Source organism: Pithys albifrons, chromosome 6 (assembly GCF_047495875.1).
Source record: "Pithys albifrons albifrons isolate INPA30051 chromosome 6, PitAlb_v1, whole genome shotgun sequence".
NCBI classification, from domain to species: domain Eukaryota; kingdom Metazoa; phylum Chordata; class Aves; order Passeriformes; family Thamnophilidae; genus Pithys; species Pithys albifrons.
The window spans coordinates 47,861,341-47,875,766 of NC_092463.1; the positions used below are offsets into that span (position 1 = coordinate 47,861,341).

Sequence of the window (14,426 nt, forward strand, 5' to 3'; positions counted from 1 at the left end):
ACTTTTCATGGGTGAAGGCTGCTGGGAGGAAAGCACAGGTCGGATGAGGATGAGGGCAGGACAGGAAGGGACAGGCCTTCGGCAGAAACCTTTGGCTAAGGTGCAGGTCAGGAAAAGCACCCCCATATCACACTGGAGTTTCAGTTTGCACAGGGGGATGTTTTGTTTTTTCTTTCTATGTCTCTGCATCTCACTTAGATACATTCATGGCCCATCTATATGCCACGGGCTGATGGGTTGTCCCTGGCTCAATGCAAAGTGCTCACCCAGACATTTATTTCCTCCTCATCCTCAGGCATGTGTAGAGAATCACAAAAGGCAGGAATACAAAAGTGTGTCTGGAGGAGACAGTTTTCAGAAGTTAAAACATGAAATAAAAAAACAGGCATGAACCACGCATGAAGTGCATACAGAGTCACTGACTGCCTCCCTATGCTGGCCAATGCCCAGCCAGTCTCCATAGAATGGTTACTTGGGAAAAACTGCCATGCCCCATGATTCGAAAACTCAGCAAGATCTTCTGTGATATGGAGTGTCTCCTTGGCCACTGCCTTTGGGCCAGCTGTGCTGGCTGTGTCCCTGATGGATGTCATGACCACCTCTTGCCCACTCGCTGGTTGTCAGAAGAGAAACAGAAAAAGCCTGGATGCTGTGCTAGCACTTCTCAGCAATCCCTGAGCACTTGTGTGCCAGCAACAGTGGGTGGGACCCACATGTGAAAGCACAATACTGTGAAACCTGCTAGGATCAGATATTGGCTCCACCCTAAGCAGAGTCAGTGCACAGGCCCAGGACTAGAGCAGGATCCAGTCTGGCCAAAGGTAGTGGGAATGGAGAGATAGGCACCCAGAGAAATGCACAAGTGTTATATGGTTCTTGGCTGTGATGAGCGAGGGAGGGAGGGAGGAAGTGAGGGATGGGAGAAAGAAAAGTAGGAAAGGAATAGTTGAACAAGTAGCTGGGAAGCCTTACCATGCTGTGAGGAGCTCAGCCAAGTTGAGGACACAGTTGAGGAGGAAGAAGAAGCAGGTGAGGGCAGGGTGCTGGTTTTGGCTGTGGTGGGTGCAGAGGACTCTGGTGCAGGTGACTCTTGTGGAGTACTTGGTGTGTGGGAAGAGGGCCTGGACCTGAGGGTGGTAGACGTAGGTCTGGGGCTGGTGCTTGGAGCTGCAGTGGAGGACAGTGTGGAAGCTGCAGCAGACGGCAGGCGGGTGCTGAGTGGGCTGGTGGGGGCAGGCGTAGAGGTGGGATTTGGGGATGTTGTTGCCAGAGGGAGTTCTGTGCTGCTGGGTGGGCTGGTCCGTGTGGAGACAGAGGTCTTGGAGGTGCTGCTGATGGAGGTGGTGGCCGTGGTCTTCTGTGTGGTGAGAGGTGGCACAATGTGTGGCACAGTTGACTTTTCATGGGTGAAGGCTGCTGGGAGGAAAGCACAGGTCAGATTAATATGAGGGCAAGACAGAGAGGCAAAGGAGGTCATCAGAAGCCTTTTGCTAAGGGACTGGGCAAGAAAAGCAGCCCTGTATCAGGCTGAGTTTCTTGCCAAGAGTGAGGGTTGGGCTTCTGGCTCCTTCCCTAAACCTCCACATCCTGCTGATATCCTGTCATGGCCATTGTGTGTGCCGGGTGATGCTGGGACACCCTGATTTGATGGAAAATGCCCCTACAGACTCTTGCTCACTCCCCTTGATTGGACATGTGGAGAGAATTGCACAAGCCGGAGCAAGGACAGCCACACTTTTCAGCATACTAGTGGATTCAGAAGTGAAGAAACTAATGGAAAAACAAAGCAAGACTGAGTTACAAGGTATAAACACATTTTCATATTGTTTCACTCTACTTGCCAATACCCAGCCAGTCTCCAAACAATGGCTAATTGGCGTAAACTGCCCTGACCCATCATTGTACAGTTCAGCAGGATGCTCTATGGCCTGGAGTGTCTCCCTGGCCACAGCCTTTGGGCCAGCTGTGCTGGCTGTGTCCCTGATAGATGTCATGATCACCCCTTGCCCACTCCCTGACTGGCAGAGGGGGAACAAGGAAGACCTGGATGCTGTGCTAGCACTCCTCAGCAATCCCTAAAGCACTTGTGTGCCAGCAACAGTGCCTGGGACCCACATGTGAAAACACAGCACTGTGAAACCTGGCTACAACCAGAAATTGGCTCAGCCCCAAGCAGTCAGTGCACAGGCCCAGGACTAGAGCAGGTCCCAGGCTGTCCAAAGACAGTGGGAATGGAGGGATAAACACCCAAAGAAATGCAGAAGTGAGGTGTGATTCTTGGAAGGATACAGGGAAGGAAGTAAAGAATGAAGCAGGGGAATTAGCTGGGAAGAACAGGTGGGAGAAGCCCAGAAGAGTGACATAAAGATGATCAATGGACTTGATAGTCTCTCATATGTGGAGAGACTGAGGAAGCTGAGCCTGTTGAGTTGAGAGAAGGGAAGAATGAGTGGAGATCTCATCATTGCATACAAGTATCTCAAAGGCAGGTACGAAGAAGATGCTGACAGACATCTTCTGTGGTGCCCAGTGACAGGACGAGGAACAATGGCCATAAACTAAAACATAAGAGGAACAACTTCTTTATATCGAGGGTGGCAAAGCAGTGAAACAGGCTACCCAGGGAGGTCACAGAGTGTCTCTCTCCGGGGACATTCAAAATCCATCTGGATATGTTCCTGTATAACCTGTTCTAGGGGACCCTTCTTGGAAGAGTAATGGACCTGATGATGTCCAGAGGTCCCTTTGCAAACCTAATAATTCTTGGATTCTGGAAGCAGTGCACCAGGGAGCTGGGAAGCCTTACCAGGCTGTGAGGAGCTCAGCCAAGTTGAGGACACAGTTAAGGAGGAAGAAGAAGCAGGTGAGGGTGGGGTGCTGGTTTTGGCTGTGGTGGGTGCAGAGGACTCTGTTGCAGGTGACTCTTGTGAAGTACTTGGTGCGGGGGAAGAGGGCCTGGACCTGAGGGTGGTAGACGTAGGTCTGGGGCTGGTGCTTGGAGCTGACATTGAGGTCAGTGTGGAAGCTGCAGCAGACGGTAGGCGAGTGCTGAGTGGGCTGGTGGGGGCAGACGGAGAGGTGGGATTTGGGGATGTTGTTGCCAGAGGGAGTTCTGTGCTGCTCGGTGGGCTGGTCCATGTGGAGACAGAGATCTTGGAGGTGCTGCTGATGGAGGTGGTAGCCGTGGTCTTCTGTGTGGTGAGAGGTGGCACAATGTGTGGCACAGTTGACTTTTCATGGGTGAGGGCTACTGGGAGGAAAGCACAGGTCAGATGAGGATGAGGGCAGGACAGGAAGGGACAGGCCTTCGGCAGAAACCTTTGGCTAAGGTGCTGGTCAGGAAAAGCACCCCCATATCACACTGAGTTTCAGTTTGCACAGAGGGATGTTTTGTCTTTTCGTTCTATGCCTCTGCATCTCACTTAGATACATTCATGGCCCATCTATATGCCACGGGCTGATGGGTTGTCCCTGGCTCAATGCAAAGTGCTCACCCAGACATTTATTTCCTCCTCATCCTCAGGCATGTGTAGAGAATCACAAAAGGCAGGAATACAAAAGTGTGTCTGGAGGAGACAGTTTTCAGAAGTTAAAACATGAAATAAAAAAACAGGCATGAACCACGCATGAAGTGCATACAGAGTCACTGACTGCCTCCCTATGCTGGCCAATGCCCAGCCAGTCTCCATAGAATGGTTACTTGGGAAAAACTGCCGTGCCCCATGATTCGAAAACTCAGCAAGATCTTCTGTGATATGGAGTGTCTCCTTGGCCACTGCCGTTGGGCCAGCTGTGCTGGCTGTGTCCCCGATGGATGTCATGACCACCCCTTGCCCACTCGCTGGTTGTCAGAAGAGAAATTGAAAAAGCCTGGATGCTGTGCTAGCACTCCTCAGCAATCCCTAAAGCACTTGTGTGCCAGCAACAGTGGGTGGGACCCACATGTGAAAGCACAATACTGTGAAACCTGCTAGGATCAGATATTGGCTCCACCCTAAGCAGAGTCAGTGCACAGGCCCAGGACTAGAGCAGGATCCAGTCTGGCCAAAGGTAGTGGGAATGGAGAGATAGGCACCCAGAGAAATGCACAAGTGTTATATGGTTCTTGGCTGTGATGAGCGAGGGAGGGAGGGAGGAAGTGAGGGATGGGAGAAAGAAAAGTAGGAAAGGAATAGTTGAACAAGTAGCTGGGAAGCCTTACCATGCTGTGAGGAGCTCAGCCAAGTTGAGGACACAGTTGAGGAGGGAGAAGAAGCAGGTGAGGGCAGGGTGCTGGTTTTGGCTGTGGTGGGTGCAGAGGACTCTGGTGCAGGTGACTCTTGTGGAGTACTTGGTGTGGGGGAAGAGGGCCTGGACCTGAGGGTGGTAGGTGTAGGTCTGGGGCTGGTGCTTGGAGCTGCAGTGGAGGACAGTGTGGAAGTGGCAGCAGACGGCAGGCGAGTGCTGAGTGGGCTGGTGGGGGCAGGCGTAGAGGTGGGATTTGGGGATGTTGTTGCCAGAGGGAGTTCTGTGCTGCTTGGTGGGCTGGTCCATGTGGAGACAGAGGTCTTGGAGGTGCTGCTGATGGAGGTGGCGGCTGAGGTCTTCTGTGTGGTGAGAGGTGGCACAATATGTGGCACAGTTGACTTTTCATGGGTGAAGGCTGCTGGGAGGAAAGCACAGGTCAGATGAGGATGAGGGCAGCACAGGAAGGGACAGGAGGTTGGTATGAAGCCTTTGGCTAAGGCATTGGGCAACTACAAAAGCCCCATATCACACTGAAGTTTCAGTTTGAGACAGAGGGATGTTTGTGCTTCTGGCTCCTTTCCTAGGTCTCTGCATCTTGCTTAGATTCAGTCATGGCTCATCTCTGTGCCACGTGATTCTGGGATGACCCTGGCTGGATGCAAAGTGCCCACCCAGCCACTCGCTCACTGCCCCTCATCCAGCATGTGGAGAGAATCGCAAATGTCAAAGCAAAAATATGCAAGTGTGTCCAGGTGGAACTAGTTTTCTGAAGATGACACTAAAAAGAAAGCAAGCCAAAACTCACCCATGAAATGCAAAGCAGTCACTCATTTCTTCCCATCACTGGCCAATGCCCAGCCAGTCTCCAAACAATGGCTACTGGGGAAAAACTGTACCTCCTCCCCTCCCAGCACTGCAGAAGGAAACATGATGTTCTGTGATAGGGAGTGTTTTCTTGGCCATAGGCTTTGTGCCAGTTGTGCTGGCTGTGTCCCTGATAGTCCTTGTGACTACTCTCTACCTCTCCCTGACTGGCAAAAGGAGAAACAGAGAAGGCCTGTAGGCTGTGCTAGCACTCCTCAGCATCCCTAAAGCACTAGTGTGCCTGCAACAATGGCTGAGACCCATATCTTCCTCTTTGGAGACATTCAAAACCAACCTGGATATGTTCCTGTATAACCTGCTCTAGTGGAAGAGGAACCCACCTCTTGGAAGTGACAATGGACCTGATGATGTCCAGAAGTCCCTTTGCAAATCTAATAATTGTTGGATTTTGGGAGTAGTAGGTCACATATCAGGAAATCTTACCAGGCTGTGGGGAGCTCAGCCAAGTTGAGGACACAGTCGAGGAGGGAGAAGAAGCAGGTGAGGGCAGGGTGCTGGTTTTGGCTGTGGTGGGTGCAGAGGACTCTGTTGCAGGTGACTCTTGTGGAGTACTTGGTGTGGGGGAAGAGGGCCTGGACCTGAGGGTGGTAGGTGTAGGTCTGGGGCTGGTGCTTGGAGCTGCAGAGGAGGACAGCGTGGAAGTGGCAGCAGACGGCAGGCGGGTGCTGAGTGGGCTGGTGGGGGCAGGCACGGAGGTGGGATTTGGGGATGTTGTTGCCAGAGGGAGTTCTGTGCTGCTCTGTGGGCTGGTCCATGTGGAGACAGAGGTCTTGGAGGTGCTGCTGATGGAGGTGGTGGCCGTGGTCTTCTGTGTGGTGAGAGGTGGCAAAATGTGTGGCACAGTTGACTTTTCATGGGTGAAGGCTGCTGGGAGGAAAGCACAGGTCAGTTGCATGTTGTTGATTTGATGGGAAGTTAGGTGATGTTGACAATTCTGGGTTGGAGGCTTTGCCCTATGTTATGGGGCAGGATGGGGGACCTTCACCCTACTAATTCTGTTTTGGTGGCTTTTTTATTTTTAATAGTTAATGAAAGTATTATCCCTTTCTGTTATCCTTGTTGTGTTCCATCAAATCCTTTTTGTTTTGATAATTGCTTGGTGCTGACCATTTTGAAGATTTACCTCTAGCAAGTTGTTTCTTAACTTTTTCTTCCCTACCTTTTGAGTGAGGAAACAGTATCCCTACTTTCATTCAGAATTTCACCTGTTTACTGGTAGTTTAGAATTCACTTGCTGTAGACTGCTGGTAAGGATCCATGGGAGTGCTGTGGCTACTGGAGGGACATGGATGACTCTTATCTCTCTGAGGACCAGAGCACTAACTTGTTACTACTTTACTGGTTGGTGTTTTAGCTCTGGTTGACTCCCTTGCTATAAAGAAAGGGATGAGAGAAAACATTGGTTGAGTCGTGGGAAGGATTGGAGGCAAAGCATGGTGTGGTGTCTCCTCAAAAGAGGATCAACACTAAGACAACTTGGGCATGTAGATCCCAGTGCGTTTAAGTGAGAGAACCTTTACCTGGAGTTGAGTGTACACTTCCTTGGCCACCCTCCTCTGTTGACACTTTCGCACTCAGGGTCAGCTTTGGTCAATGTGATTGTATTTGTTGAATCCCACTTTTCATGGGTGTGCCAGGGCCTGGACATCCTTTGGCTGGAGGGGATGCCTTGGGTTATGGCTCTCACCCCAAATTGTCCCCAGTGGTAAACTGGGGATGTACTTCCAGTTTCACTGCCTTTTGCTCCCCAATGTCCCACTGTGCACTCAGGGCTCTACTACAAGAAGAGGGAGGTGGATATTAGCTTGTGTGCGATTGGCACTTGTAGGACAGGAACTCATGTATGTCTGTACCCTACTAAAGGCCTCTGATGCAGAACCAAACCCCTGAAGTGGCCAAGAAGGAGGATGCAGTCAGGGTCACTTGTGGGTCAGTCCCAGGACCTGTGGTGTCCCATGGCAATGGCAGTGGGAATTGAGAATGAATACCAAAACTGAGTCCTGTGTGGGACACGCTGCCTGGGAGAGAATGGTGGGAGCTGGAAGAAGCAGACAGAGCATCAGGAATGGCAGGAGGGAACCTTACCAGGATGTGATGTCAAGGACACAGTGGAGGAGAGGGAAGAAGCAGATAAGGTTGAGGTGGCAGGCAAAGAGTTCGGGCTTGGAGACATCCTTGTCAGTGGAACTCCTGAGCTGGTGGCAGGGCTGGTCTGTCTTGGGACAGAGGTACTGCTGGTGGATGTGGCAGGGGTGGTCTGTGTCTGCGTGACAAGATGCTGCACAGGCTGTGTCAGTGTTGTTCTTAAGTAGGTGACAACTACAGAAAGAAAAGTACAAGTTGATTTGTGGTGGCAGGACAAGAAGGGAAGGCAAAGGAGGTAGGCAACTCCCAGGAAGAATGCCCAGGGTACAAGTAGGAGTAAGAAAGGTAGAACTAGAGCCCATTGAGCCTTTCTGGGTAAGAGGGAGAAATAGGCCAGTGGCTCCCCCCTCAAAAAATGTGGGACAAAAACTGGACCTGAAGAGTGCCCTTGGACAATTCAGTACCCCTTGCCTTTTTCTGGAGCTCATGAGAAAAGAACCCCTCTGCACAGGTATGTCTCCTCTCCCAGGCATTCCAGACTGGGCAAGAACATCACATGAAATAGCTGGGGTAAGTGAAGCAGAGTCTTAGACCTAGGGCATCTCTCTTCTCCCTCTTACCTTCTGGGTGGTGCAGAGTGGTTGCTTGGGTTCCCTCACTCTCTGTAAAGTAATTGAGAATGACTATTAATAATGGCTGGTAAGGTTCCCAGAGGAAGCTGTAATTACTGGCACAAAAAGCCCCAGATGTATGCACCCTGACAATACTTTGTGGGAGACACATGGATTAGGAGAAAGTGTACACCTGCCCTCTCACTAAAGCAGACTTTCCACCACACACTGTCCCGGCCTCTGGTGTCAGTTGCTAACCTAGTAATTCACGCTGCCATATAGCCTCAGAGGAGACTGTCCTTGTTGTTATATTGTCAGATCTAATAAAAAATAATTCCTTTTATTTAATATTTAATGTTGGGAGTATTTGTTACACTGAGTAGGGGAAATACATATTCTGTGGTCTGTGGCTTTTCAAGAACTTGCTTTTTAGCCCACAGAGATCTTGTCTAAAGTTTGAGGAAGCGTCAGAAGAGAAATGGTAGATTTAAGATCATATTTGGTGCTTGTTCCTTTGGCAAGAGAAATTTCCATTTTAATCTTGCTTCTTCAGTTATCTATGTCCTTTCCTATCTATTTGCAATGTTAAGAGCACAAGTAAGAATGCTTGGGTTTTTTAAAAGGACTACATTGACTTACGTATCATGAGTGATGGTTTCACCTGACAGATATCAGAAAGTGATATTTACCTGCTGTTGTTAGTTTAGGCTTGCTGAAAGTTGTGCTTTGAGGTATGGTTTGAGTAGGCAATGAGGAGGTTGTCATTTCCTTTTTGACAGTGGTCTTGAAGGCTGGTGAGGTGAAACTTCCTTGTTCTGCCTCTGTTGAAGCAGTGGTTGATGAGGCAACAAATGAGGACTTTGGTGTAGTGGTCATGGTTCTTTTTGTTGAGGTAGTTATGGAAGGGGTAGTGATGGTTGTTGTCATGTTCGGTGTGGTAGAAATGGATGTTGTATGTTCTTTTAAAGTAAAGGTAAATAGTATTATATATTAATCAATTCACAGAATAATGAAAAATAGGTTAATTATGAAGAAGCTACCTATATTTTAGAGACTGTTTTTCACCGTGATCTTTTGAATATTTTTATCATCATTGTTGTACTCATGTTCTCATAAGCTTGTCAAATATTTCTATACTTATACTTGTTTTCTATTGTGTAATGTCTGTCTTTGTTTTTGTTTTCTGTATTTTTCCTGTACTAGATTTTTTTAAATATAATTTTTCTAAGAAGTTAGCTTTATTGTTATCTATTGACTAAAGTCTGTATGGGTTTTGCCCAAATCCCAGTTTCACTGGCTACTGTTATATTCCAAATCAGCCACAGTTTCAGCTTTCTGTAATTCATATTGTACAGTTAAGTAACATCACACTATAGGACATCCCTTGTCACAGTGCACAAATTACTTGCCACAATGTCAGCTTTTGAAGCTGTGTTTTGAATCCTTTAGGACCTCTTTTTAACTCTGCTTTCTCTGACAGCCAGGGTTGAAGATGCTTTATTAGTTGAAGTGCATATTGGTGTGAGGCTAAAGGAATCTCCACAAGCCATAGAATCAGAAAATAATTTATGTTGGCAGAGTCACCCTCCTGAGAGCAGGACTCTAAAAGGCTAGACAAAGCTGCTATACTAATGCCTGTGTGACTCTGCTTTGGGCTTGCTTACATTATTCAGAGTTAATGGGTCGGGTGCACCTTGCATATGACTGCATAACTGAACCAGCTGTGGAAAGGAGACTGAAGCAGAGATAATAAATCCATCTGGATATTGTCTGGCTCACTGCTTATAGAACTTCTAATGTGCTTCTCAGAAGAGTCACAGAAGTGAATTTGGTTATGTTTCTAACATAGTGTCTAGACCCTTTGTCCATGCAGTTTTGATCCACACTTGTGAACCTGTGAATCCCTTTCTGGAAGCCTGCTTTGCCTGCTTCATGATTTGGAGTCTAATGCTTGGATGCTGTACGAACTTGCAATGCTTTCCTAGGAAGCGGTATCTCAACTGTGTATAGAATGAGCTTACTATAATATTTTTTAGACAGTAGCACTAAAACCTACCAGTTGTTGACTTTATTGTGACAAGAGGTTGTACGGGGGAAGCTTTTGGAACTGTAATTTTTGCAGTTACTGTTGGGTTTGTAGTCTCTGTTGATACAGTAGTTGCAGAAGAAGTACTAGGTACTGTTGGTAGGGTGCTTGTGGAAGAGCTTCTTGTTACTTTAGGCTGCACTGTTGTTACTAAGAGAAAAAAATCAAAATGAAAGGATAAGAAATAGTCCTTAATAATCTATTTATAATGTACCTATATGAATTGCATTTTTTAAAAGTAAAACCACTGCTTTTATAACTATTAGCAATAACAACTATTAAAAGCCATTACCTTTTAGATAAAGCCTTTGAGAGCGGTTATCCACCCCTTCCTTTGCTTTTATGTGCAGAGAATACACTAAACAGGTATTCTTGAAGAAGGGTTAAACCTTTTCCTCTATTTTAAAGTGAATTTGGCATAAATACTTGTGCATATCAGCAGAGATGGAATAGCATTTTATTATTTACACAACCCATGAAGCAATATTTTTCAATACTGTCTGTCTTCAGGGAAATGAATGGAATTTCTAATGAATTTAAGATCATTGTATATAGATTCCATTTCTGAATCAGGCTATAGGGATTTTGTATAGTCAGTCATACATTCCCATGAAGACTTTCTTAAATTGTTGAAGTATTATATGGCCAGTCACTCTGTGGAGAAACATCTCCACCTAGATCAGGTTGCTCAAAGCCCCACCTAGCCTGATCTTCAATACTTCCAGGAATGGCTCACAGCCTCTCTGGGCAACCTCTTCCAGTGTTTTACCCCCTCATAATAAACAATTTCTTCCTTATATCTACTCTGAATCTACTCTCTTCTAGCTTAAAACCATTACCCCTTGTCCCATCATAACAGTACCTACTAAAAGGTCTGTCCCCAGCTTTCTTACAAGTCTTGTTCTAGTACTGAAAGGCTGCAGTGAGGTCTCCCTGGAGCCTTCTCTTCCCCAGGCTGAACAACCCCAGGTCTCTCAGCCTTTCCTCACAGGAAAAGTGTTCCAGCCCTCTGATCATCTTTGTGACACTCCTCTGTCTTGAACTGAGGGCTCCAGAGCTGGATGCACTAAATCACATGAGCTCTCGTCAAAGTAGGGGGGCAGAGTCATCCACTTCACCTGTTGGCCTTACTACTTTTGATGCAGCCCAGGGTATTACGGTACCAGGTAATTTTTCATCATTGCATCTTATGCATATAAAACTGGTGATACTATTATAAAATGCAAAAAAAAAGATATTACTGAATTTTTAAACACTTATCAGGACATAATATCAGGATCTAAGTACTAGTTTGGTCAACTATTTAAACTAACCTGGTGAAGGTGAAGATGTTTCAGGTGTGGTGCTAGTGCTTTCTTCTCCTGTTGTGTAAAGGTAGAACAGGTTAAGTTTGTGAATAAAAGCATATTAAAATATTCCAAATAAAGCAGATTTCAGATTGGATTCAAAGGATTGTGTTGATTAGTGACGGATTCTTGAAAGTGTTTAAATATTACATGTTTGAGTGGTAAAATTCACATCAAAGGACCTAATTACAAAGAAATCAAAACATCTCAATTTTTGCTATCTTCTTTACAACTTTTATGCTTAATGGCACCTTACTTTTCAGGGATAATGGAACATGGGTTTGTCTGTAAATGAGATCACTACCCGAGATTCTGGTTACACAAGTTAGAATTTTGTAATGTAAAAAATATTGTCCTGAAGTTTTTCTTACATCTGCATAAAAATCCAAACTGTGCAGCTAGATTTGCTAAGTAGGGTCGATTAGCTAAGTCTGATCTTCTTGTATATATTCTCTTTTTCTATTAAATACTTTGAATATCTCTTCTGGGACTGTCCCTCACACAGAACAGAACAGCAAGCAATACACCTTTAGGAAGTCCCATCTTTTGTAAAATACTCACACTTATGAAGAATATAACTTCTCATGTTGCTAACTACAATCAGTCAGGTTCATCCAGCTTCTGTATTACAATATGGACTACCCTAACCCTATTTTTAATTAGTTCTTTTCATTCCTTTATGTACCAAGCAGCAATGGGATTATTTTGAAAGAAAGTTATTTTTAGATGAACACTCATTGAGAGGTACTAGGAAAACATCTTCTGTGAGTCCATACAAATGCTGTAATACTGTTTTCCAGTTATTACAGAGAAAGAGATGCTGCTTACCACATGGCATGCACCTTTCCTTCTCATGGTCAAAGTATTCATTATGAGAGCAGTTGTAACAACCTGAAGAAAAGGAAAGACAAGTTTATTTTACATTTCTCAAAGAAAGGCATTTAATTTATACTATTTATGATACAATACTACATTTCTGCTATTAAAAATAGTTCAGTTGGGACATTATCTATTCACGGTAGTATTTCCATTGTCATTCTCAGAAAGAGCATCTGCTTAGATAGGAATTTTTTTGGTTTCTCCAGCTATATCCTTTTATCTAATACAAACATTAACAGCTCTCTCCACATGTTTTCTTCTCTAAGTACAGTGTATTGTTTTGATTTACTGCAAGTCAGAATTTCTCTTCCAGATAGGTTGAGCTCAGTACAAATCTAGATGTAGTGCAGCTGCTGAGTTGATTACATGTTTTAAACAGTAGTAGTAAGGAAAGGATCAGCAAATCTGCCTCAACAATAGCATCAATTGGATTACCATTATTTAAATATGGTATGACTGATTTAACAAACAACATTGAAAATAATTATTATGTTACTGTTTCCTGGTTTACAGTAGTCTAGCTTATTACCTTCAATGTTGACATATTTGTAGTTTTGATTAGGACAATTACAAGGCCTGTAATGCCAGGTGCATTTGTCATCATTGTAGCCAGAGGAATAAGTGTTGTCAGCTCCTCTTTTTTTATGAGAATTGTAATACTCACAATAGACAGCTAAAAAAAGTAAAAGCAAGACAGAAATCAGATTTTTTTTTCCCATTTAATGCCATTGTATTTTCAAAGTACTAAAGGGAAGACAAAATTAATAAACAGAATTTAAAAAAAAAATCACTGCACTGAAGCTTCTGATGTAAATTTATATTTCAACTCAGTGAAGTCAGTTTCTTTTTTGCAAATGCAGTATGCAAGAATTTCCACATTTTTTAATGCACAATATAGTGAAATGTGGAAATAAAACCATCAAAGATGACAACTGTAGCACTGATTCATAAGAGGTTCATATTCTTTTTTCCTCCATATACAGTGTTCTGGAACACCTTGATATCTTTTTCCTGTTTTAAAGTGTTCCAGCCAACACAGCTGTCTTCATTTCCTTGACATCCACAGAGAAGGTGGTTTCATCATAGCTAAAATGAAATATATATTTTTTACACTTCCATACTTTTTCTGCTGGCAAACTGAAAGTGCACTATAGAGTGGCAGCAGAAGAAACTGTCTGCTTTCTGTGACCACATTATTTTCTCTCTCATTACTCCATGGTGAAAGCAGTTATAATTTAGGCTAATTTAGCACAAATGAAAAATATGGATTTCAAAATTCAGGTGACTGAAGTCAACTATTTACCTACAGGGAAAATGCAACCTTAGAGGTGCTCAGTAACAGTTTTCTTACGTTGTCATATGAATATACCCACAGTAACAATAATAATCCCTTAGACTTAATTAAGAACTTAAAGGAACTTACGACAGAACTCAGGGGTCCTCCAGTCAATGCAGATACCTTTGTCTAAGCATGCCATGGCATATACTGCAATGGCATCACACATACATTTACAGTCCCCTCCAATGTCACAGCCACAAGAGTCTCGAACACAGGCCTCATAATAGGGCATACGGTTCACCTGCATTGGAAAATGAAGAAAGGTTATTTTATGCCTATTTGTTTAGATGTTTTTTCCTGGGCTAGACAGTACATGTTCCATTAAGTGAGAATAACTAGTATTTAACCTAAAACTTGTCAAAAGAGTTACAACCCCACACCATACAGACCTTTTTAGCCAGAACGTGTCTCCCCATCAACAACAGAAACTGATGCTGTTTTGCCATACATGTATTTCTAAATTTATACTAGTCCTTAACATATTATATATAGTTAGAAAAAAAACCCACCCTCAAATCCCCACATCCATTTAGGCACAAGTATCTAAGTTCATCAGCTCTACAGTCTCTGTGTGTATACATAAGCACTGCAGCATTATCCCCACTTCTCACTTGTTTTCACGTCCTGAAAATGGGAGATTTCCCTTCAGAAGGCCTGTTCCTGATGACCCTTGTGATATTGTCATTTTCATGAAGTGGACAACTTAAAACAAATAGGAGGGCTGATGATATCTTGCTCTTAGGCTGATCATCTTTTAAGTAATGCTGTTGATTTACTGACAAGAACAAGGGTTTTCAGGCCTTTCTTTAGTTTGATTTTCTAACCAACACTAAATGGTTTTAAAAGAGTAAGTATATTGATCAGGTATCACCAACAGACTAATTTCTGATTCTTAAGACTTAATTCTTTTTTCATTCTCATAGTTTAAAGTAATGTTAATATCATATTTAGCTTTTGTGCGTATAAAA

General features: G+C 44.5%; 1 protein-coding gene across 1 annotated transcript in view; it reads right to left on the reverse strand.

Annotated features, from left to right (window-relative positions):
- Positions 1 to 248: 248 nt before the first annotated feature.
- LOC139673553 (mucin-6) overlaps positions 249 to 14,426 on the reverse strand; it is a 34,260-nt gene continuing 20,082 nt past the window's right edge. The window contains exons 24-35 of the mRNA XM_071559310.1: positions 13,543 to 13,699; positions 12,649 to 12,792; positions 12,069 to 12,131; positions 9,865 to 10,035; positions 8,498 to 8,767; positions 7,198 to 7,431; positions 5,536 to 5,976; positions 4,202 to 4,645; positions 3,701 to 3,841; positions 2,807 to 3,250; positions 973 to 1,416; positions 249 to 613 (exon numbers count right to left, since the gene is read on the reverse strand). Coding sequence (XP_071415411.1) covers positions 249 to 613; positions 973 to 1,416; positions 2,807 to 3,250; positions 3,701 to 3,841; positions 4,202 to 4,645; positions 5,536 to 5,976; positions 7,198 to 7,431; positions 8,498 to 8,767; positions 9,865 to 10,035; positions 12,069 to 12,131; positions 12,649 to 12,792; positions 13,543 to 13,699 — 3,318 coding nt within the window. The remainder of the gene's footprint in view (positions 614 to 972; positions 1,417 to 2,806; positions 3,251 to 3,700; positions 3,842 to 4,201; positions 4,646 to 5,535; positions 5,977 to 7,197; positions 7,432 to 8,497; positions 8,768 to 9,864; positions 10,036 to 12,068; positions 12,132 to 12,648; positions 12,793 to 13,542; positions 13,700 to 14,426) is intronic.